Below are 23,908 nucleotides of genomic sequence, written 5' to 3'. Positions count from 1 at the left end.
ATCTCTGAACTAAACAGAGGGGTTATAACAGAAAGTGGAAAATAATTTGGAGAGATGTTGGCCTGTTTCTATGCTGCATCTCTAAACTTAAACTTGGGCGGTCACGGTGTCGCAGCGGTAGAGTTGTTGCCTTACAGCGAATGCAGCGCCGGAGACTCGGGTTCGATCCTGACTACGGGTGCTGCACTCTACGGAGTTTGTACGTTCTCCCCGTGACCTGCGTGGGCTTTCTCCGAGATCTTCGGTTTCCTCCCACACTCCAAAGACGTACAGGTCTGTAGGATAATTGGCTGGGCAAATGTAAAAAATAAATAAAATTGTCCCTTGTGGGTGTATGATAGTGTTAATGTGCGGGGATCGCTGGGAGGCATGGGCCGAAGGGCCTGTTTCTGCGCTGTGTCTCTAAAAAAAAAACTGTCGAGCTCCTAATCCCCCCTTTCCCCATTAACACAGTTTCTCACTTCATAAGTTAAACGAGCAGAATTAGGCCATTCAGCCCATCAAGTCTACTCCGCAATTGTTTGTATAATGTGATTTGCTAGCACACGAGGTTTCTTCGGAGCGCAGTTGTCCTGCCACAGCAGAACTACCTGTGTGCTCACTCTGGCATTGAGTGCTCTGAGGATATTTGACACAAGGACGTCACAGTTGCATCCCACCATGTGGGAAAGTAAGCAGTCACAAAGGAGAGTCTGCAAATGAAGATGGGCGGCAGAGACAATGTGCAAGAAAGCGGCAGATGGACAAGAGCGGGGACTTTCTGCCATTTAATACGTAAAATTGATAAACCTTCTCTTTAAATAGCGAGAAACTAGGAAAAGTTTGCGTGTAAAGGGGCTGGTTTTTGAAACACTAAATTAATGTGTAAGGTGGCGCAGCGGTAGAATTACTGCCGTAGAACGCCAGGGACCCTTATTCAATCCTGACCGTGGATGCTGTCTGTACAGAGTTTGTACACTCTCCGTGTGACCGTGTGGGTTTTCTCCGGGTGCTCCGGTTTCCTCCCACGCTCCAAAGGTGTGCAGGTTTGTAGGTTAATTGGCTTCTGCAAATCGTCCCTAGTGCGTAGGATAGTGCCTGCATACAGGGTGATTGCTGGTCGGCGCAGACTCGAAGGGCCTGTTACCGTGCTGTATCTCTAAAAAAAATGTAGGATTACTCAGCAATTCAGACAGCAAACGATGTTCTGGTCTTCTCTTGCAAAGAGGTAGGGTGCAGGAGGAAGGAAGCATGCTGAGATTGCACTGGATTTGCACGCATCAAGGAGGCGTGTGAACGGTCATAAGTCATAAGGTCTACTCGGCCATTCAATCGTGGCTGATCTATCTCTCCCTCCTAACCCCATTCCCCTGCCTTCTCCCCGTAACCACTGACACCTGTACTAATCAAGAATCTATCCCTGCTTTAAAAACATCCACTGACTTGGCCTCTACAGCCTTCTGTGGCAAAGAGTTCCACAGATTCACCGCCCTCTGACGAAAGAGATTTCTCCTCATCTCCTTCCTAAAAGAACGTCCTTTAATTCTAAGGCTATGACCTCTAGTCCTCGATTCTCCCACTAGTGGAAACATAGTAAGGTTCACACAGGGGAAATTAAACAGGACCATAAGGAATATAAAGCAAGCAGGAACGAATTCGGGAACAATCAGGGATTAAAGAGGCCACAAAAATGTCTTTAGCCGGCTGGATTAAAGAAAATCCCAAGACTTTTCATGCATGCATTAAAAACAACAGGCAAACCAGGGAGAGGTAGGGCCACTCGAGGATAAAGGAGGGAGTTTATGCTTGGAGTCAGAGGACACAGACGAGGTTGTAAACAAGCACTTTGCATCTGTTTTCACCAAGGAGAAAGGTGTGGAGGACAGTGGGATCAGTGTGGGGAATACTAATGTGCTACCGTAGACTTTTGGACATTCAAGGGTATTTGTGGATAGGGGATAAGCTGGAAAAGTGAACAAGACAAGTAGATTAGTCCTGGATGTGGGGTCAAAGAGGCAAATACACGACCTCCTCTATATACAAAGTGCTCTGGTAACTCAGCAGGTCAGGCAGCATCTCTGGAGAAAAAGGATGGGTGACGTTTTGGGTCGGGACCCTTCTTCAGATTGACCCGAGCCGTCACCCATCCCTTTTCTCCACAGATGCTGCCTGATCCGCTGAGTTACTCCAGCACTTTGTGTCTATATTCAGTATATACCAGCATCTGCAGTTCCTTTCCACACATTACTTCCTCTATTATGGTTTTTTTTGGACCCAATGTGTCTTGCAGCACAGGTGAGTCAGGTCATTATGTCTTGCAGCACAGGTGAGTCAGGCAATTGATGTATGCACTTTCCTGCAGGGAATGAGCTGCTGAGAAAGAAAGTCCTGGTTGCGGGTCAGAATGAGGAGCCCAGACCGCAGAAAGGTCAGAATGTAACCGTGCGGCTGAAGATGTCACTGGAGGATGGGACAGAGGTAGAGGAAGACCCTTCCCTCACCTTCACTGTGGGGGATGGGGACGTTATCCAGGTTGGTGCTGGTAAGCAGTTGGTACCTTTGTGTCTTTGCAGGTGCAGGTAGCGTGAGGAACTTGCTTCAGTGTCTGTCTCCATCTCTCCGCAGGCATTGGACCTTTGCATCCAGCTGATGGACCCGGGGGAAACAGCATTAATCGTCGCCGACGCCAAGTATGCCTTCGGCTGTCTGGGCAGGTGGGTCCTGAGAGCCTCCCAGGAAAGCTGAGCCTATGGAACCAATGGACCTTCGCAGTGCTTCTTCACCTCTGCTTTGTTCATTTGGTTTAGATAGAGGTACAGGTGCTCCTCAACTTACGATGGTCCGACGTACAATATTCCGACCTAGCGCTGGAGCGAGCCGCCGCTCACGTACGGCCACGTGGTCGCATGTATTCAATGCCTTTCGACTTATGATATTTTCGGTTTCCGATGGGTTTCTCGGAAGGTAACCCCATCCATCGTAAGTTGAGGAGCACCTGTACAGCGTGGAAACAGAGTCTTCAGCCTGCCGAGTCCGTGCCGACCAGCGATCGCCCCTCACATTAGCACTATCCTACACGCTTGGGGACAATTTATAATTCCTACCAGAGCCAATTAATCCATAAACCTGCACGTCTTTGGAGTGTGGGAGGAAACGGGAGCACCCAGAGAAACCCACAAGGTCACTGGGGAACGTACAAACTCTGTACGGACAGCGCCCGTAGCCAGGATCTAACCTGGATCCCCGGCGCTGTAAGGCAGCAACTCTACCGCTGCGCCACCGTGCCGCCCAATATTTCTCCCCGCAGAAGCATCAGCACCAGCTGGAGTAAAATTCCACACAATCCCACTGAAAGAGTGGTGCAGTGATTAAGTTCCTGCCCCCTGCATGGAGCAAGACCGACATTGGCTGTGGGTGTGGGCTGATATGTGGCAGGTGCCATTCATGTACACAACTCAAGACCATGTCCATCTCCAATGAGAGTCTAATCATCTACCCTGATACGTTTACTATCTACCAGAATGTAACTGGACCAGCCGAATAGCTGGCCAGAGAGTGGGTATCCTGACGTTGAACTCTATGTTCTAGGGGACCCAGAAGCACAGGAACACCACCAACTGCAGTTTCCTCTCAATCACATACTACCCTTACTCAGAAATATATACAGGTCCACCACCGATTTTCTGGCATCCAAGAACCGTTCTGGATTATCCGTTTTGCCAGACCAACATGTTGAACCCGGGTCTCTGGCGCTGTAAGGCAGCAACTCTACCGCTGCACCACCGTTTATGTTAAAGGGGATAACCCAATACGCCATCCTCGAGGGACCTTTGGCAAGACTGGCGACGTGATGGTTATGCATTCCTGTTCACTGTGCCTTCTCTCATCCCCCTGCCAGCACCCAGCCCTCTGTGCCCTCGTATGCCACCGTGCACATCGAGATCCAGCTTCTCTCGGTGGAGGATGGGCCGGACATCGAACTCCTGTCGGGCAAGGAGCGCCTCCTGCAGGCCAACATGAAGAGAGAACGAGGGAACACGTACTTTCTGCGGAACGAGTACGTCTTCGCCATCAGCTCGTATGACATTGCTCTCAATATCGTCAACTCAAACTCCAAAGGTATGTGTAGGTATTTTGACCAGTGAGGGTAGCCGGTCACTCATCAGTGAGACCAAGATTTTAGATTCCTTCTGTAATCAGTTTTTTTGTAACCAGTATAACTTATAACTCAATAACTCCATATCTCACTCTCAATACTCGTAAGTGATAGGAGCAGAATTAGGCCATTCCGTCCATGATGACTACTATGCAATTGTGCCTGATCGATCTCTTCCTCCTAACTCCATTCTCCTGCCTTCTCCCCATAACCCCTGACACCTGTACTAATCAAGAATCTATATCTGCCTTAAAAATATCCATTGACTTGGCCTCCACAGCCATCTGGCAAAGACTTCGACAGATTCACCACCCTCTGACTAATGAATGAGTTATAACTTCAATAGTCAATAGTCAATTTATTTGTCACATACACATAAACGTGCAGTGAAATGAAAAATTACCCGCAGTTCAACAATAAGACCAATAAGAATAATCAATAAAAATGCAATAACACATACAATCATAACCAACACCAAACAAAAGAAACATCCATCACAGTGAGTCTCCTCCAGTCACCTCCTCACTGTGATGGAAGGCCAGAATGTCTTTTTCTCTTCCCTGCCGTCTTCTCCCGCGGTCAGGCTGTTGTAGTTGCCACGTCGGGGCGGTCGGGGCGGTCGGGGCTCCCGACATTGAACGGCGGGCGGAGAAAATCCCGCGGCCTATTCCAGGCCGCGCCGGACGGTGAAAGGTCCACGGCGGGCCGACCCAAGCCCCGCGATTCGGGGTGGGCGAAGACGCTAACTTATAACTCTCAACACCCGTGCCTCTCATAACTCATTCTGTAACCAGTTTTCCCTCATTTCATTAATACTTTAATCAGAACACCTTTGCCCAAAATTAATAACTGGCGATTATTGATATTGGCCTTTTGCAAAGTCTTTCACTTTGTGTCCTTTACAAAACTACTTTGACAAATCTTCGTGTCATCAGCAAACTTGAATGTTGCTTTGTTGTTGTTGCCCCTCTTTGGTTTGTTCCTCTCAGGTTCCTGTGCTCATAATCAGTTTGACCCTCTCATTATCATGATGCAGATCTACTGGACTTTGGTTAGGCCGCATTTGGAATAATGCGTGCAGTTCTGGTCACCCCGTTACAGGAATGATGTGGAAGCTTTGGAGCGGGTACAGAGGAGGTTTACCAGAATGCTGCCTGATTAGAAGGTTTCAGCTACAGGGGGAGGTTGAGTAGACTTAGAGTCATAGAGTGGCACAGTGTGGAAACAGGCCCTTTGGCCCAACTCGCCCACACCGGCCAACAATGTCCCAGCTACCCTAGTCCCACCTGCCCGCGGTTGGTCCATAACCCACCAAACCTGTCCTATCCATGTACCTGTCTAACTGTTTCTTAAATGATGGGATAGTCCCAGCCTCAACTACCTCCTCTGGCAGCTTGTTCCATACACCCACCGCCCTCTGTGTGAAAGTTACCCCACGGATTCCTATTAAATCTTGTCCCCTTCACCTTGAACCTATGTCCTCTGGTTCTCGATTCCCCTACTCTGGGTAAAAAGACTCTGTGCATCTACCTGATCTATTCCTCTCATGATTTTGTATAGCTCTATAAGATCTCCCCTCGTCCTCCCGCGCTCCATGGCATAGAGACCCAGCCGACTCAACCTCTCCCTCTAGCTCACACCCTCTAGTCCTGGCAACATCCTCGTAAATCTTTTCTGAACCCTTTCAAGCTTGACGATATCTTTCCTTTAACATGGTGCCCAACTTGAAAACAACTTGAATTGTTTTCTCTGGAACGTCGGAGGTTGAGGGGAGACTTGATAGAAGTAGACACAATGATGAGAGGAATAGAGAGGGTGGATAATCAGAACCTTTTTACCACAGGGTGGAAACGACCAATACTAGAGGGCATAGCCATAGGATGAGAGGGGGAGAGTGTAATGGAGATGCACAGGGCAAGTTTTTTTACACAGAGGGTGGAGAAGAGCTGGAATGTATTGTCAGGGGGTAGTGGTGTCAGCAGATACATTAGTAGCATTAGTAGTCACACGGAAGTGCAGGGAATAGAGGGATATGGGTCATGTACAGGCAGACGAGATCGGTTCAGCTTGGCATCATGTTGGGCACAAACATTGTGGGCCGAGTGGCCTGTTCCTGTGCCGTGCTGTGCTGTTCTATGCATTCCCAGGCCCCTTTTGCAATCTGCTGAAAGCAATCCCCTTGCTCACCGTTTGATTCCACTTTTACTGGCAAGTCCCTCTCTCGCCTGTACTCTGATGCTTTGTGTTTAACCTTGCAGTGGAATTTTCGCTGGAGGAGGAGCAGGAGTTATCGGATGTGAAGGTGAAGTGCCTGAACAACCTGGCAGCAGCCCAGTTGAAGTTGGAACATTTCGAGGCTGCACTTAAATCCTCAAATGCAGCCCTCAAGCACCAACCCAACAATATCAAGGCCCTCTTTAGAAAAGGGAAGGTAGGCTCTGGTCCACTGGTGGCTAACCTCAATATTCCAACCTTTCTTAAATTAATCTTCTTTCTTTATAACATTCTGTACACACTTTTAACAGCTTTGTAACATCCATATTTTTAATGGTAAGTCCCAAATAAATTTGTTTTGTTTAGTGATACAGCATGGAAACAGGCCCTTCGGCCCACTGAGTCCGTGCAGACCAGTGATCACCAATTACACACACCAGGGACAATTTTGTTTTACACAACTTGCCAAAGCCAATTAACCTACAAACCTGCACGTCTGTGGAACATGGGAGGAAAACGGAGCACCTGGTAGATTGCTGCCTTACAGCTCCACACACCCTGGTTCGATCCTGACTACGGGTTTGTAGGTTAATTGGCTATTGTAAATTGTCCCTAGTGTGTAGGATAGTGGGGGTGTACAGGGTGATCGCGAGTCAGCGCGGATTGGGTGGGCCGAAGGGACTGTTTGCACCCTGTATCTCTCAAAAGTCTATAAAGTTTCATTCAAACCATCTTATGAGATGGGAATAACTGTCCCATTTTCACAGTGGTGAGTAGCCATACCCTGACCCCTCGTGGCTTGTTTCTCTGTTGTCAGGTTCTGACCTTGCAGGGTGAGTACACTGAAGCGATACCAGTCCTGAAACAAGCTGCAAGACTAGAGCCATCGAACAAGGTGAGTAGGAAGGCAACGGAATATTAGCAGTCGTAATCCTGGTTGTAAACAGCCATTCATAGGGAGCCATGGGCAAAGTCCCACGCACTGCTACGATGCTTTGCACGCATGGCTCTGCGTGCATGCCCACGCTTATTTTGTGTGCTTTGGATTTTATCCGTGTGATTGAAGTATTTTGGATTCCTGTTTTGATATACAAGTGAGTGTGGATTAGATTCTTGTGTTTTGGGTGCCTATTACGCGTTGTATCGTCACATTTTCGTATTCCTGGGGGTTTGTTTTGCAGTATCGTAGGACGTTTATGACGTAGGGGCTCACTCGGACCATTGTGTACATACCAGCCACAACACAGCTTAATCCTACCTTTCAAGCACTAGATATGTAGGCCTGGAGATTAGACTGTACAATACAGCGTGGAAACAGGCCCTTCGGCCCACCGAGTTCGCGCCTACACTACACAAAGGCCAATTAACCTACAAACGTGCACGCCTTGGGGTGTGGGAGGCACCCAGAGAAAACCCACACGGTTACAGGGAGAACGTGCAAACTCTGCACAGACAGCACCTGTGGTCAGGATTAAACAACACTCCGAAGACGTACAGGTTTGTAGGTTAATTGGCTTCGGTAAAAATGATAAATTGTTCCTAGTGTGTAGGGGGTAGTGTTAGTGAATCGCTGGTCGACTCGGTGGGCCGAATGTATGTTCTGCATCAAGTCTACACGCCATTCAATCACGGCTGACCTATCTTTTCCTCTCAACTCCATTCTCCTGCCTTCTCCCCATAACCCCTGACACCTGTACCAATCAAAAATCTGCCAATCTCCTCCTTAAAAATTTCCAGTGATTTGGCCGCCACAGCCTTTTGTGGCAATGAATTCCAGTTTCACCACCCTCTGACTAAAGAAATTCCATCTCATCTACCTAAAGGTGCCTTCTTTTATTCTGAGGTTATGGCCTGTGGTCCGAGCCTCTCCCACTCGTGGGAACGTCCCTCCACCTTCACTCTGTCCAGGCCTTTCACGGTCCCTGTATTGCCGAGTCTCCCATGGGCCTTATGATCCCTGTGTAGCTGAGTCACCCATGGGCCTTACGATCCCTGTATCGCCGAGTCTCCCATGGGTCTTACGATCCCTGTGTAGCTGAGTCACCCATGGGCCTTACGATCCCTGTATCGCCGAGTCTCCCATGGGTCTTATGATCCCTGTATCGCCGAGTCTCCCATGGGTCTTATGATCCCTGTATCGCCGAGTCTTGGCTCTGGCAGCATTCACCTTGGGGTGTCACCGTTCCACAAAGATGTCCTGGGTATTCGTTAGACGAGATCTCGTCCCTGTGGAGTGCTGCGGAGTTTGTTTTTGAGATCTGCTAACGGTTGTTGTTACTGCTGCTGCTGTGCAGGCAATTCTGGCCGAACTCTCCCAGCTACTGAGGAAGCAATCCGAGCAACGGACGGTGGAGCAAGCAATGTGTCGGAAGATGCTCGGAGATATGGCCATTGCCCCCCTCCCCTCGCCATCGCGATTCTCATGGGTACGTGAACTAAATTCTTTGTTGTTTGGCTATTTCCTTTCCCACTGGGCGCAGGTCATTCATACAAATGCTCGAGGGTAAGGAAAGTAAAGGGTGCATGACTAGGTTGAGAGAGTGTGGAGGGGGGCTTTGTGCTATCTAACCCCCGCCTTTACTCCATCTAACCCATGCCCTTCCCAGCTGAGAGATTTGAAGGGATAGCATGGAAACAGGCCCTTCGGCCCAACTTGCCCACACCATCTAACATGTCCCATCCGACTCTGTTAGGCCCATATCCTTCCAAATCTGTCTTATCCATGTACCTGTCTAAATGTTTCTTAAACGTTGCGATAGTCCCTACCTCAACTACCTCATCTGGCAGCTCGATGCGTACACCCACCACCCTTTGTGTGAAAAAGTTACCCCTCGGATTCTTATTAAATCTTTTTGCCTTCACCTGAAACCTACGTCCTCTGGTCCTCGATTCACCTACTCTGGGCAAGAGACTTTATGTGTCTACTCCTCTCATGATTTTATACACCTCTATAAAATCACCTCTCATCCTCCTGCGCTCCAAGGAATAGTGTCCCAGCCGGCCTAACCCCTCCCTGTAGTTCAGGCCCTTGAGTCCTGACAACATCCCTGTACCCTTTCTAACTTCATAAATTCAAGGGGCAGACATAGGCCATTTGGCCCATCAAGTCTACTCTGCCATTCAATCATGGCGGATCTATATTTCCCTCTCAACCCCATAACCCCTGACACCCACGCTGCTCAAAAATCTGTCAACCTGCGCCTTAATAATATCCATTGACTTGGCCTCCACAGCCATCTGTGGCAATGAATTTGACAGATTCGCCATCCTTGACATCTTTCCTATAACATGGTGCTCAGAACTGAACACAATAGTCCTGTAATACGGCCTCACCAACGTCTTATATAACTGCAACATGACCTCCCGGCATTTCACTCTCCGCCCACACGCTGGGATATGGCTGAGGGATCGAGGTGTGTACGATGGAACTGCAGATGCTGGTTTACATCGAAGATAGACGCGAAATGCTGGAGTAACTCAGCAGGAAAGGCAGCATCTCTGGAGAGAAGGAATGGGTCACTATCAAATGCTACTTCCTAATCTGAAGTCTGATGAGGGGTCTCGATCCGAAACGTCACCCGTTCCTTCTCTCCTGAGATGCCGCTGCCTGTCCCGCTGAGTTACTCCGGCACTTTGTGTCTATCCCGAGGGGTCAGGTCACGCTGTTGGAGGAAGTGATGGTGTGAGAGTGGTCTGTTGTTCTCTGCCGTTGCAGCATATCCCATGGAAGTGGCTGTTTGGGGCGACCGTGGTAGCGGTTGGCGGCGTGGCTGTGTCCGTCATCGTCGCCGCAAGAACCTAACGCCCTACAGCGCAGGCCGAGCATCCTACAGCGGGACGGGCCCACGACAAAACTAGACCAGTGCCCCCACCAGTGCTGATTTAGTTCCCTCTCCCAGAACATTCTGAGCCTCATACTGTGTCAGGTATTGTACATAAAGTTATTGGACTCCAGCCACCCTTTAACATGCTTATGGAGAAAGGAAGCATGCAGTGAGCGATAGCTTCATATTATAACACTGATTAGATTTAATTTATTTCTTCGGGGTGGCTTAGAAACGACTTGTTGAGTGAAATTTATGCAAAAATGTTTATATAATTCTAATAAAATGTTTATATTGAATTCGACGTGAGTGAGTGTTGCTACAGAAACTAATGGGGAAGGGGGTAGGAATCACACGGACAATCAATGTGGAGAGGATACTTTCGAGGGTGAGGGAGGAGGCCCTGCAGCAGCCTGGGGCTCGCCTGGATTGGGGGCCGCTCCAGTACATTCAGCGCGTGGCAGCAAAATCTGGCGACTCGGGCATGTGTGACATACGCACAAAGTAGTTCACTGCAGCGCATACGTGACAATTTTGAACCATCATCCATGGTGGAGCAGCGGTTGAGCTACTGCCTTACAGCGCCGGAGACCCGGGTTCGATCCTGACCACGGGCGCTTGCCTGTAACAGAGTTTGTACGTTCTTCCCGTGACCTGCGAGGGTTTTCTCCGAGATCTTCGGTTTCCTCTCACACTCCAAGTTTGCAGGTTAATTGGCTTGGTGTAAATGTAAATTGTCCCCAACGTGCGTGTGGGTAGGATAGTGGTAGTGTGCGGACACGGTGGGCCAAAGGGCCTGTTTCCGCGCTGTATCTCTAAACTAAACAGCTTTCCATAGACTTAACTACTCATGCAAAAGAGTTGTTGGCAGGGTGTGACACGTTTAAGCCCCAGTGTTGTATGCAAGATGCTGATTATCAGTCCCAGCCCAAACGTGTCATATTTACTCCAACATGACAAGTAAAAAAACAAAGGAGAACATTTATTTATATAAAAACGGTACTTTTACACAGATGGGAGGAAATAGTTTCAGGTGGACAAGGGCAAGGAGACTGACCTTCTCAACATACCAGGCGGTGGGTGACTCCCACAGTGAACACAGCCGAGAAAATAACCCCTTGGTCAGCCGGGGGGGAACGTACTTACAGAGCAAGGGGTGGGGGAAGGTCACTCAGGCACTTGAACCTCCGTGGTCAGTCATTCACTCAGTCTCCTGTTGGTCACTCTCACCTGCAGCCGACGCTCATTCACTCTTCACATTCACGTCCCACTCTCTTTCGCACTTGGTCCCGAGCCGTCACTGCGCCCCCTCGGGTCCGGGTGGGGGGTGACGCCGAGGGGGGGTAGTACACAGCAGCTCAGCGAGGTAAGTGTGTAAATGGAGACGGTCCCCTGCCCCCCTCCCGCGAGCGAGGCCGGGCGGACCGTTACAGGGCTGGGTGGTCGTCCCCGTGGGGCAGGTCGGCCAGAGGGTCGGAGAACCTCCTCTGGACCTTGGCCGGGGAGGGTTTGGTCTCGTCGGGGTGCCCGCCGCCGGCCCTTGCTAGTTGCACGATGTCCTGCACGGCGGCGTACATGGAGTGGATGTTGTCGGACCGCTGGGAGGGCAGGTTGCGTCGGCGCATGGCGACGAGCCGCGGGTGGGGCTGGCCGTCTGCGTTGGCAGTGGGGCCGGCCCCGCCCACGGCGCTCACCATGCCCGGCGGCAGCTTGATGTTCCGCGTGGGCAGCAGGGCCTTCCGCCGGGGCAGCTTGATGCTGGCGAGCATGGAGAAGGTGCGGTGCTGTGCCACGGGCGGGCGCGCCGCCGCTGCCGGTTCAGCCGGGGCGACCGCGGGCTCCGGGCCGGCGGGTCTCGCATCACCTCGTCCTGTGAACTGGAACACCGCAGAACCTGCAGGGAGAAAGGTTCGCCTGTCACATCGGCTCTGCGTCCCCTCCCGCTCCCCCGCCACACATGCAGCCTGAGATGCACATTGCCCAACACCCCTGCAGCATCGAACAGCCGATGGACAAGCTGGCAACATCAAGATGCTGCTGAAACCAGGCGACTCTGTGTGCTGTTCCCATGAGCGCATCTGCCATCACACATTATAATCGTTCCACTCTTTTAAATCTCTATTTCAACAGCGGCATTTCTTACCCCTGACTCTCCCAGACCTTCAAACTCTCCATAAGCACAAAATGGAGGATGTAACTAGGAAAATTGACAGGGGAGAGCTGGTGGATGTGGTGTACCTTGACTTTCAGAAAGCCTTTGACAAGGTTCCACATAGGAGATTAGTGGGCAAAATTAGAGCACATGGTATTGGAGGTGAGGTACTGACATGGTTAGAAAATTGGTTGACAGACAGAAAGCAAAGAGTGGGGATAAATGGGTCCCTTTCAGAATGGCAGGCAGTGACTAGTGGAGTACCGCAATGCTCGGTGCTGGGACCGCAGCTATTTACAATATACATTAATGACTTGGATGAAGGGATTAAAAGTACCATTAGCAAATTTGCAGATGATACAAAGCTGGGTGGTAGTGTGAATTGTGAGGAAGATGCTATGAGGTTGCAGAGTGACTTGGACAGGTTGTGTGAGTGGGCGGATGCATGGCAGATGCAGTTTAATGTGGATAAGTGTGAGGTTATCCACTTTGGTAGTAAGAATAGGAAGGCAGAGTATTATCTGAATGGAGTCAAGTTAGGAACAGGGAACGTACAATGAGATCTGGGTGTCCTAGTGCATCAGTCACTGAAAGGAAGCATGCAGGTACAGCAGGCAGTGAAGAAAGCCAATGGAATGTTGGCCTTCATAACAAAAGGAGTTGAGTATAGGAGCAAAGAGGTCCTTCTGCAGTTGTACAGGGCCCTAGAGAGACCGCACCTGGAGTATTGTGTGCAGTTGTGGTCTCCAAATTTGAGGAAGGATATTCTTGCTATTGAGGGCGTGCAGCGTAGGTTTACTAGGTTAATTCCCGGAATGGCGGGACTGTCGTATGTTGAAAGACTGGAGCGACTAGGCTTGTATACACTGGAATTTAGACGGATGAGAGGAGATCTTATCAAAACGTATAAGATTATTAAGGGGTTGGACACGTTAGAGGCAGGAAACATGTTCCCAATGTTGGGGGAGTCCAGAACAAGGGGGCCACAGTTTAAGAATAAGGGGTAGGCCATTTAGAACTGAGATGAGGAAAAACTTTTTCAGTCACAGAGTTGTAGATCTGTGGAATTCACTGCCTCAGAAAGCAGTGGAGGCCAATTCTCTGAATGCATTCAAGAGAGAGCTAGATAGAGCTCTTAAGGATAGCGGAGTCAGGGGTTATGGGGAGAAGGCAGGAACGGGGTACTGATTGAGAATGATCAGCCATGATCACATTGAATGGTGGTGCTGGCTCGAAGGGCCGAATGGCCTCCCCCTGCACCTATTGTCTATAATGCTGGAGTAACTCAGCGGATCAGGCGGCCTCTCTGGAGAAAAAGAATAAATGAAGTTTCGGGTCAGAACCCTCCTTCCGACCCAAAACGTCACCTATCCTTTTTCTCCAGAGATGCTGCCTGACCCGCTGAGTTACCCCAGCATTTATGTGTTCATCTTCGCAATAAACCAGCATCTGCATTTCGTTCCTACACTTCAAACTTGGATTTATTGGACTTTTTTTTCTTTGTTTTGCACTAAACGTTATGGAGGGCACAAAAGGGTTCAAAGTAGGGAACTTGAGCAACTTTAGGCAAGAAAGAGGTATAGAAGTTTAAAAATGCATCATTTCCAGATTCAGGGGCAGTCACTTCCCATCAGTTATCAGGCAACCGAACCATCTATCAGCAACTAGAGCGGTCCTGATCACCCATCGACCTAATCAAAGACCCTCAGACTGTCTTTTATCGAACGTTACTGGACTTCATCTGTCACTAAACGTTATTCCCTTGATCCTGTATCTGTACACTGTGGACGGCTTGATTATAAACATGTGTAGTCATTTTCACCAAGGTAGACACAAAATGCCGGAGTAACTCAGCGGGTCAGGCAGCATCTCGGGAGAGGAGGACCCGAAACGTCACCCATTCCTTCTCTCCCGAGATGCTGCCTGACCAGCTGAGTTGCTCCAGCATTTTGTGTCTACCTTCGATTTAAACCAGCGTCTGCAGTTCTTTTTCACTGACTGGAATAGCATGCAACAACGAAGAAGCTTTTTGCTGTACCTCGGTTCACGTGACAATAATAAACTAAAGTGCACTAAAGGGAGCCTGAGGGAAATAAACGGAGGTACACAAGATGGCAACCTACTTTTTACTGACCTCCGGGCTCCGCCTGCCCTGGCCGATCGTAGAGAAGGCTCTCCGTGCTCAAGGAAGCCTCGGAATCCTGGTTTTCTTCATCGGAGCCCCTCTGCTCCAACTGTGGGAGTGCAAGGGTCAGCTGATCCCTGCGGACGGGAAAAGGTACGGTCAGCACCTCGCGGCGAGAACCCAGTGAGCCCTGGCTCGCACCCACCACTTTTTATAAAGTTTAGTTTAGAGATACAGCGCGGAAACAGGCCCTTTCGGCCCACCGGGTCCGCGCCGACCAGCGATCCCCGCACATTAACACACTATCCTACACACACCGGGGACAATTTTTACATTTGCCCAGCCAATTAACCTCAATAACCTGAACGTCTTTGGAGTGTGGGAGGAAACCGAAGATCTCGGAGAAAACCCACGCAGGTCACGGGGAGAACGTACAAACTCCGTACATCTGAAGAAGGGTCTCGACCCGAAATGTCACCCATTCTTTCTCTCCTGAGATGCTGCCTGACCTGCTGAGTTACTCCAACATTTTGTGAATAAATACCTTCGATTTGTACCAGCATCTGCAGTTATTGTCTTATAGCACCCGTAGTCGGGATCGAACCCGGGTCTCCGGCGCTGCATTCGCTGCATGGCAGCAACTCTACCACTGCCCACTTACAACCATCTTGACATGCAAATGAGTCCACACTAGCAACGCACCAGTTGCCCCCCAAGGGGTTAATGGCAGGACATTAAGGGTGTCAGGGGTTACGGGGGCAATGGCAGGAGGACGGTGTTGAGAGGTAAAGATAGATCAGCCATGATTGAATGGCAGAGTAGACTCAATGTGTAGCTCGGAACTGCAGATGCTGGTTTAAACCGAAGATGGACACAAAATGCTGGAGTAACTCAGCGGGACAGGCAGCGTCTCAGGAGAGAAGGGATGGGTGACGTTTTGGGTTGAAACCCTTCTTCCTAGACTCGATGGGCCGAATGGCCTAATTCTGCTCCTAGAATTTGTGAACTTACATTGGGTAAGGAGGGTTGAGGGAGCAAGGCTGGGGCGTCTCCCAAAGATCCCTGCCCGGAGATTTTAATGCCCTCCCCCCCCCCCCCCCACCCCACCACAGACAGAATTGATGAGGGAGATAGCTGCTCCCCAAGCAGTGTTCAGTTTAGAGACACAGCGCGGAAACAGGCCCTTCGGCCCACCGGGTCCGCACCGACCAGCGATCCCCACACATTAACACTATCCTACACCCACTAGGGCCAATTTTTACATTTACCAAGCCAATTAGCCTACAAACCTGTACGTCTTTGGAGTGTGGGAGGAAACCGAAGATCTTGGGGAAAACCCACGCAGGTCACGGGGAGAACGTACAAACTCCGTACAGGCGGCGCCCGCAGTCGGGATCGAACCCGGGTCTCCGGCGCTGCATTAGCTGTAAGGCCACCGTGACCGCCCTTGTCGTTATTCATGGCAAGGCACGTGCCCCATCCCCCCTCCCCCCCTGCACTGACCTCTCCTCCTTTATCGACTGGATCCGCTCAATCAGGATTTCTTCCTCATGTTCCATGTCGGTGTCTGACGGCTGCTCCTCCTCCTCCAGGTTCACCAGGGGTGGGGGCTTCTCCGTGGCCTTTGGGGACCGAGGCACTTTGCTCTAAAATGGAGGAGGGAAGACGATGATCATCGGAAGAGCTCCTTGGTGGACTGGTTCCATCCAACATTTGGATCACAGTTAGGGTGATGACTGGAGGCGTGGGATGTTAAAAGGGGGAGAAAAATCAGCCAGTAATGAATGAATGAATGAATGAATAATTTTATTGGCCAAGTATGTACACATACAAGGAATGTGCCCTGGTGCTCCCCTCTCAAGTAACAACACGAACATCCACCTGAACAGGAATTTTAATAGGAATCGAGGGGTAACTTTTTCACACAGAGGGTGGTGAATGTCTGGAACAAGCTGCCAGAGGAGGTCGTTGAGGCTGGGACTATCCCATCATTTAAGAAACAGTTGGACAGATACATGGATAAGACAGGTTTGGAGGGTTATGGACCAAGCGCAGGCAAGTTGGACATTGCTGGGACATTGTTGGCCGGTGTGGGCAAGTTGGGCCAAAGGGCCTGTTTCCACACCGTATTAATCTTTGACTCGATGACCAGGTGACTCCATAGTGGGGGGGAACGACAACATGGGGCACAACTGTGGCAACTCCCTGTGGGGGATATACCCCAATACCCCTTGTAGTACTCACTTTCCCTTCTGGTGTGGAAAGTCTACAACATTGCACCATATTGCACCTCCCGCCCCCCTTCAAACTTTACAGCTGAAATCTGGGACATCTGTGGACAATTAATGAATCGCATTTTGAGACCTCAGTTACTCCCGGAGGGAATGAATGGATGGATTGTCACACGCTTTGTTTTGCATGCAACCTAGGCAGTTTGCAAACGTCGCCACGTGTTGGCGCCGACAAAGCAGGGCAACACCAGGAGGATGGGAGTTGCAGAGGGAAAGAGGTTAGGGGCACTTGTAGTGCAGGTACACTTGAGTAGGTAGACCACATCGGCTGTGCCCAAGGTTGCCAACTGTCCCGTATTAGCCAGGACATCCCGTATTTTGGGATAAATTCGTTTGTCCCGTATGGGACTGCCCTTGTCCGTATTAGGCCCGGGGTGGTGGGCGCTGTAGGCCCAGACGATGTAGGCCCTGATGCTGTAGGTCCCGACACTCTAGGTTTCCGACATTTTAGCTCCGGACAGTCTAGGTCCGGAGGCCCGGGCGCCGCCTGACGGAGGTTGCGTGGCAACCCACCTCCCGGCCCGGGCGGCCGCCATTGGTGGAGCGGGAGCACGTGGCCACTGGCTGGGTGAGGTCACGTGGGGCGTGGGCGGGGCGGTGACGTCACCTTGTCCCGTGTTTGGGAGTGAGATAGTTGGCAACCCCTAGCTGTGCCAGGCGTGTGGCGATGTGATTGGGGTGGCATTCAGGGAGGTGGCATGCAGAGACTGCAGGCACTGCAGTGGGCGAGGGTGGTCAGTGGAGGGGGTGGGGGCGTGTTGCATGCAAGCAGTGTGAGAATGAGAGCACACATGCAGACAGGAAGGTCATCCAAACTAGCCCAGTACCTACCAGCACCCCATCATATGGAGCAGAAAACCCGACGTCAAGAGGCCACAGCTGGAGGACAAGAGCAAGAGTGAGGAAGAGGAGAAAGAAAGGAAGACAAAAAATCACCAACACCGTCCCAAGTCCGGCCAGCAGATGCAGAAACGACAGTGGAGCAAACCTTGCATCCATTCTCCGAGCCCCAGGTCCCACAGCAGGCCCGGGATGATTAAAAAAGGCTGCATGTCAAGACTGTGGATCTTCTTCATTCCACACCAGGGCACAATCCTAACCCAGACTGCCAGAGAGGGAGACACAAAGCGCTGGAGTAACTCAGCGGGTCAGGCAGCATTTCTGGAGAAAAAGGATGGATGGCTTCGGGTCAGACCCGAAACGTCATGCATCCTTTTTCTCCAGAGATGTTGCCCGGCCTGTTGAGTTGCTCCAGCACGTCGTGTCGATCTTTGGTATAAACCAGCATCTGTAGTTCCTTTCTGCAAACCAGATTGTCAGTCATTGGCTCCATTATGGGGAGAAGGCAGGAGAATGGGATTGAGAGGGAAAGATAGATCAGACATGGTTGAATGGCAGAGTAGGCTTGATGGGCCAAATGGCCTTATTCTGCTCCTAGAACTTACGATCATCTCTGGAATAATGCTCCTTTACCCGCTCTAATCTCACTTACACACTAACTGTGACATTCCTCACAGAGAAACAACTTCAAAAATCAAAAATAATGGGGAAATCAGCAAAGATGGCTCTTGGGGCCGAATGGCCTGTGAATGGTACCACATAGACTTGGGGGCTGAAAGGCTTTCTATTTTCCAAAACCTTTGTTATTGTTATACCAAGCGCCGACTCGGCAATCGTTTTGCTGAACACCTTCGTTCAGTCTGCTTCGGCCTATGTGATCTCCCCGTTGCCAAACACTTTTAATTCCCCTTCCCATTCCCACACTGACCTTTCTGCCCTGGGCCACCTCCATTATCAGGGCGTGGCCAAACGTAAATTGGAGGAAAAGCACCTCACATTTTTGTTTGGGCAGCTTACACCCCATTTTGATTTCTCTAACTTAAAGTAACGCTTGCATCTCCCCCCCCCTCTCTGTTCCTCCCTATCCTAGTCGTCGTACTAGTTTCAGTGTCGTCCTGTTGAGTTCCACTGTCACCTATCCCACAGCCAACAATAGACCATTGTGGGCTCCACATTTCCTTGATTATTGTTGCCTTTTTGCATATTTTCCATTCATTTGTCCTAAGTACCGTCTATATCTCCCGTTCCCCTTTCCCCTTGACTCGGTCTGAAAAAGGATCTCGACCAGAAATGTTTGACTCCAGAGATGGTGCCTGAGCCTCTGAGTTACTTCAGCACTTTGTGTGGGCCTTTGTCATTGTGCGTTGACCAACTTACGCGGAGGAGGGAGAGGCGGCGGACAGCTAGCTGCTCTGCTGTCTCCAGTTGGGTGATTTCATCCATTTTAATCTTGTATTTCCGCATCTGTTCATTGATCAGCAACTCCACACACCTGCAATGAGTAAGTCAAGAAGACCTCAACACACACACACAATGCTGTTCAGATAGAACTGGCCTTCTCTATGTCACCTATCCACCCCTCAAGACATTCCACATTGAAGGAGACAGCATGGAAACAAGTCCTTTGGCCCACCAAATTCACACCCACCGTCGATCACCCAGTTCTACATGAACCCACTTTCGCATCCACGCCCCGACACACAGAGAGAGAGAATAGACAATAGGTGCAGGAGTAGGCCATTCGGCCCTTTGAGCCAGCACCGCCATTCAATGTGATCATGGCTGATCATTCTCAATCAGTACCCCGTTCCTGCCTTCTCCCCGTACCCCCTGACTCCGCTATCCTTAAGAGCTCTATCTAGCTCTCTCTTGAACGCATTCAGAGAATTGGCCTCCACTGCCTTCTGAGGCGGAGAATTCCACAGATTCACAACTTTCCGACTGAAAACGTTTTTCCTCATCTCCGTTCTAAATGGCCTACCCCTTATTCTTAAACTGTGGCCCCTTGTTCTGGACTCCCCCAACATTGGGAACATGTTTCCTGCCTCTAACGTGTCCAACCCCTTAATAATCTTATACGTTTCGATAAGATCCCCTCTCATCCTTCTAAATTCCAGTGTATACAAGCCTAGTAAGCTGCAAACCTGCACGCCATTGAGATGTGGGAGGAAACCGGACATGCTGGAGGAAACCCATGCGGTCACAGGGAGAACGAGCAAACTCCACACAGAAAGCACCCGAGGTCAGGAATGAACCTGGGTCCCTGTGCAGCGAGGCAGCAGACAGTACCAGAGGCCACTCTTCATGGCCATTGAAGTAAATGTCAGTGGTTGAAATGGTCGGAGAAACCCAATGTCCAATTTGTGCACAAGATAATAATAATAATAATAATGCATTTTATTTATATAGCGCTTTTCATATACTCAAAGACGCTTTACAGAGATTTAGAGAACATAGGGAAATGAATAGATAAATAAGTAAATAAATAAACGAACAGAGAAAGGAGACAGAAGGTGAGGTGACCTTCAGTGGTTGAAGGCAGTACTGAACAGGTGAGACTTCAGCGATGTTTTGAATGTGGTGAGTGTGGAGGAGTCTCTAACGGTTTGGGGTAGTGAGTTCCATAGGGTGGGAGCAGCGATGGATACCACCAATAATCTGATTTAGCGCTGTCACAAGATGGCGGCGTCGGAGGGGGTAAAGATGGTGGCGTCAACGGTTTAGGTCATAAGGTCAGAAGTGACAGGAGTAGAATTAGGCCATTCGGCCCATCAAGTCTATTCCGCCATTCGATCATGCCTGATCAATCCCTCCCTCCTGCCTTCTCCCACGTCCTTTGTGTGAGCGAACGAGCAAGATTAGGTCAATGTAAGAAAATAACTGCAGATGCTGGTACAAATCGAAGGTATTTATTCACAAAATGCTGGAGTAACTCAACAGGTCAGGCAGCATCTCAGGAGAGAAGGAATGGGTGGCGTTTCGGGTCGACCCATTCCTTCTCTCCTGAGATGCTGCCTGACCTGCTGAGTTACTCCAGCATTTTATAAATAAGATTAGGTAAATTCTCATGGCCTGTGCCCCATGGAAAGTGACCTAAAGTCAGTTCACCGCCAGTTCGGGAAGATTTATACTCTTCCCCGTCACACACAGCTACCGGGATTAATTTCCTGTTGGAATAAGGAGGGCGAAGACTCACATGGTTGTTTTCGAGACGTCCTTCATGCTCATCAGTGGGTCAGAGGTGTCAGGGGGCCGGAGGATACATGGAGCAAAGACGATGGCCAGAGCATTGGGAGACATCCGATTCATCTCCTCCAGCTCGGCTACCCTGAAACCAAGAGCATCTGCGTCACACAGGGACCACAATCCCAAAAGCACAACGTCGGCGAGGAAAGAGTTCAGACCCCTCAGGTCTGAGTTTACTAGGGCCCGGTACAATCACCACCTCCATTTACTTGGTCTCTCTTATATGGAGAACTTTACCTGAGTTGGCACAGTGGAGGATCTAGGCCTGGATATCCTGAATGGATCGTGCCAAGGGTAAACACAGAAACATAGACAATAGGTGCAGGAGTAGGCCATTCGGCCCTTTGAGTCAGCACCGCCATTCAATATAATCATGGTTGATCATCCAGAATCAGTACCCCGTATCTCCCCATATCCCTTGATTCCGTTAGCCCCAAGTGCTAAATCTAACTCTCTCTTGAAAACATCCAGTGAATTGGCCTCCACTGCCTTCTGTGACAGAGAATTCCACAGATTCACAACTCTGAAAATACACACCACCAGATTCAGGGACAGTTTCTTCCCAGCTGTTATCAGGCAACTGAATCATCCTACCACAACCCGAGAGCAGTGCTGAACCACTATCTACCTCCTTGGTGACCCTCGGACTATCCATGATCGGACTTTACTGGCTTTACCTTGCACTAAACGCTATTCCCTTATCACGTATCTATACACTGTAAATGGATCGATTGTAATCATGTTTTGTCATTCTGCAGACTGGTTAGCACTGACAATAGACAATAGGTGCAGGAGGAGGCCATTCGGCCCTTCGAGCCAGCACCGCCATTCAATGTGATCATGGCTGATCATTCTCAATCAGTACCCCGGCACTGAAACTCGGTACAGGTGACAATAAACTAAGCTAAAGTGAAACAAAAACATTCAATCACAACCTGCACCTCCAACAAATGCCACCCTCCTGCAGTTCATAACTTCAGTTACAGGAGCAGAAATAGGCCATTTGGCCCATCCAGTCTACTCCACCATTCAATCACGGCTGATCTATCTCTCCCTCTCAACGCCAGTCTCCCGTGGGAGAATGAATGGAGTTTGAGATCCCATGTGGTGCCCACGGAGAGCTGCAGAGAACCCATCATACTCGAGATCAGAGTGAGTCTCATCCGGCCCCTCTCTGAAAATGTAAACCTTCCCCATAAACTACTGCTCCCACCCAATAACATATTCCCCTCCTTCCTCAGACTCACATGAATCCCACTCCTTCCTCAGCACTTTCTTCACCACCTTGGCTCTCCACTCCATTTACACAATCTCACCCCATTAAACATTCCTCCCCTTCAGGCTCCTCCAGCAAGTGACATTGTGACCCCCACTTCTCCACCCTTGATTGGTCACAGAGTCATAGAATAGGGTTGTCAACTGTCCTGTATTAGCCGGGACATCCCGTATTTTTAGCTAAATTGGTTTGTCCCGTATTATTCATTGTAATCATGGCTGATCGTCCACAATCAGTAACCCGTGCCTGCCTTCTCCCCATATCCCTTGATTCCGCTAGCCCCCAGAGCTCTTTCTAACTCTCTTAAATTCATCCACTGCCTTCTGTGGCAGAGAATTCCACAAATTCATAACTCCCTGGGTGAAAAAGTTTCTTCTCATCTCAGTTTTAAATGGCCCCCCCTTTATTCTTACAGTGGCCCCTGGTTCTGGACTTCCCCCCAACATTGGGAACTAAAGTTTCTTCTCATCTCAGTTTTAAATGGCCCCCCCTTTATTCTTACAGTGGCCCCTGGTTCTGGACTTCCCCCCAACATTGGGAACTAACTTTCCTGCATCTAGCTTGTCCAGTCCTTTTATAATTTTTTACTAATGTACTAATCAAGAATCTATCTATCTCTGCTTTAAAAATATCCACTGACTTGACCTCCACAGCTTCCTGTGACTAAAGAAATTTCTTCTCATCCCCTTTCTAAAAGAACGTCCTTTAATTCTGAGGCTGTGACCTCTAGTCCTAGACTCTCCCACTGGTGGAAACTTAGCTAGGTTAAGGTCCCAATTCATTAACTGAGATCACTGGGTTTTATCTCTGGAGCTGTTAGGCTACAATGCTGAGAAATCTATTCTGCAATCTGGCATCTTTATCTTCACTCTACCTTTTGTACCAAGGGCCATTCTCAGTCACGTGAGCCACCAGAAATATGAAAAATTATGGAATACATCCCTTCTAATTCTGAAAGCATTACAGGTACATTGTTTTGTACTGTATATATGACTTATGCATGTCGACGTTTATCAAGTGAAATTTTGATATGTTATGCTGACAATGTTTGTTTATGGTCAGAGGTCAAATATGACTGGTCACGTGTGTGGCCGCACACGGAAGCATTGTCCTCATAACTCGGTTTTATCTTACAAAACTCTGTGAATTAAAAAAAAGACACCCATTATAGTTCTGCAGGTGGGAAAATAGCAATGAATAAGGTTAATCTCTTACGATCATTTTTTTAATGTATCACTTTACGTGTTGGGCCTGATGGTATTCATGTATGGTATCTGATTTGATTGGAGGGAATGCAGACAAAAGCTTTTCACTGTACCTCGTGTACCTGTGTCAATGATAAACCTAAACGTAATCCCTCGGGGAGCGTGAGGAGACGACGTCCTCTGGAGCCAGGACACAGCGTTTGCCAACTTTAAGCCCAGTGGTTTGCAACATCCGTGGATGTGTTTACCTGAAACCTCCCCTTTCCCAGTGACCCACTTACTTGATCAGGTGGAAGATAAGACGTTCAAGAGTGTCGAAGACACTGCTAGGCAGTTGCTCAAGGACGCTGTAAACCGCTTGGACTTTCTCTTGCCTTCCTGGGTGTTCTGAAAGAAATGCAGGAATGGGAGATGATTCACTCAGTTGCAGGGAATAAAGAGTTAAACGGGGAGCTTCACAAGTGTGTGTGTGTTTGTGTGTGTGTGTGTGTCTGTTTGTGCGCTCGTGAGTGTGTGCGCGTGAGTGCGTGTCTGTGCGTGAATGCGTGTGTCTGCGTATGTGTGTGTCTGTCTGCGTGTCTGTGCCTGTCTGCGTGTCTG

General features: G+C 49.5%; 2 protein-coding genes across 4 annotated transcripts in view; one reads left to right on the top strand and one right to left on the bottom strand.

The window, feature by feature from the left end:
• The window catches only part of fkbp8 (FKBP prolyl isomerase 8), a 13,917-nt gene extending 3,445 nt beyond the window's left edge, over nucleotides 1–10,472 (top strand). For all 3 annotated transcript variants that reach the window (XM_078423974.1, XM_078423976.1, XM_078423973.1), the window contains 7 exons: nucleotides 2,342–2,511; nucleotides 2,605–2,693; nucleotides 3,878–4,098; nucleotides 6,394–6,566; nucleotides 7,167–7,244; nucleotides 8,644–8,775; nucleotides 10,065–10,472. In XM_078423974.1, the coding sequence (XP_078280100.1) occupies nucleotides 2,342–2,511; nucleotides 2,605–2,693; nucleotides 3,878–4,098; nucleotides 6,394–6,566; nucleotides 7,167–7,244; nucleotides 8,644–8,775; nucleotides 10,065–10,151 (950 nt within the window). In that variant the 3' untranslated portion in view covers nucleotides 10,152–10,472. The remainder of the gene's footprint in view (nucleotides 1–2,341; nucleotides 2,512–2,604; nucleotides 2,694–3,877; nucleotides 4,099–6,393; nucleotides 6,567–7,166; nucleotides 7,245–8,643; nucleotides 8,776–10,064) is intronic.
• A 666-nt stretch (nucleotides 10,473–11,138) lies between these two features.
• Nucleotides 11,139–23,908, bottom strand: part of LOC144606985 (unconventional myosin-IXb-like) — a 119,630-nt gene continuing 106,860 nt past the window's right edge. Inside the window, 7 exon segments of the mRNA XM_078423486.1 lie at nucleotides 11,139–12,067; nucleotides 14,460–14,587; nucleotides 15,954–16,096; nucleotides 17,573–17,620; nucleotides 18,959–19,073; nucleotides 20,778–20,909; nucleotides 23,590–23,695. Of these exon segments, the coding sequence (XP_078279612.1) occupies nucleotides 11,601–12,067; nucleotides 14,460–14,587; nucleotides 15,954–16,096; nucleotides 17,573–17,620; nucleotides 18,959–19,073; nucleotides 20,778–20,909; nucleotides 23,590–23,695 (1,139 nt within the window). The 3' untranslated portion in view covers nucleotides 11,139–11,600.

The sequence above is a fragment of the Rhinoraja longicauda genome, chromosome 28 (assembly GCF_053455715.1).
Source record: "Rhinoraja longicauda isolate Sanriku21f chromosome 28, sRhiLon1.1, whole genome shotgun sequence".
Taxonomy (NCBI): Eukaryota; Metazoa; Chordata; class Chondrichthyes; order Rajiformes; family Arhynchobatidae; genus Rhinoraja; species Rhinoraja longicauda.
This window is presented reverse-complemented; position numbering and strand designations above follow the sequence as displayed.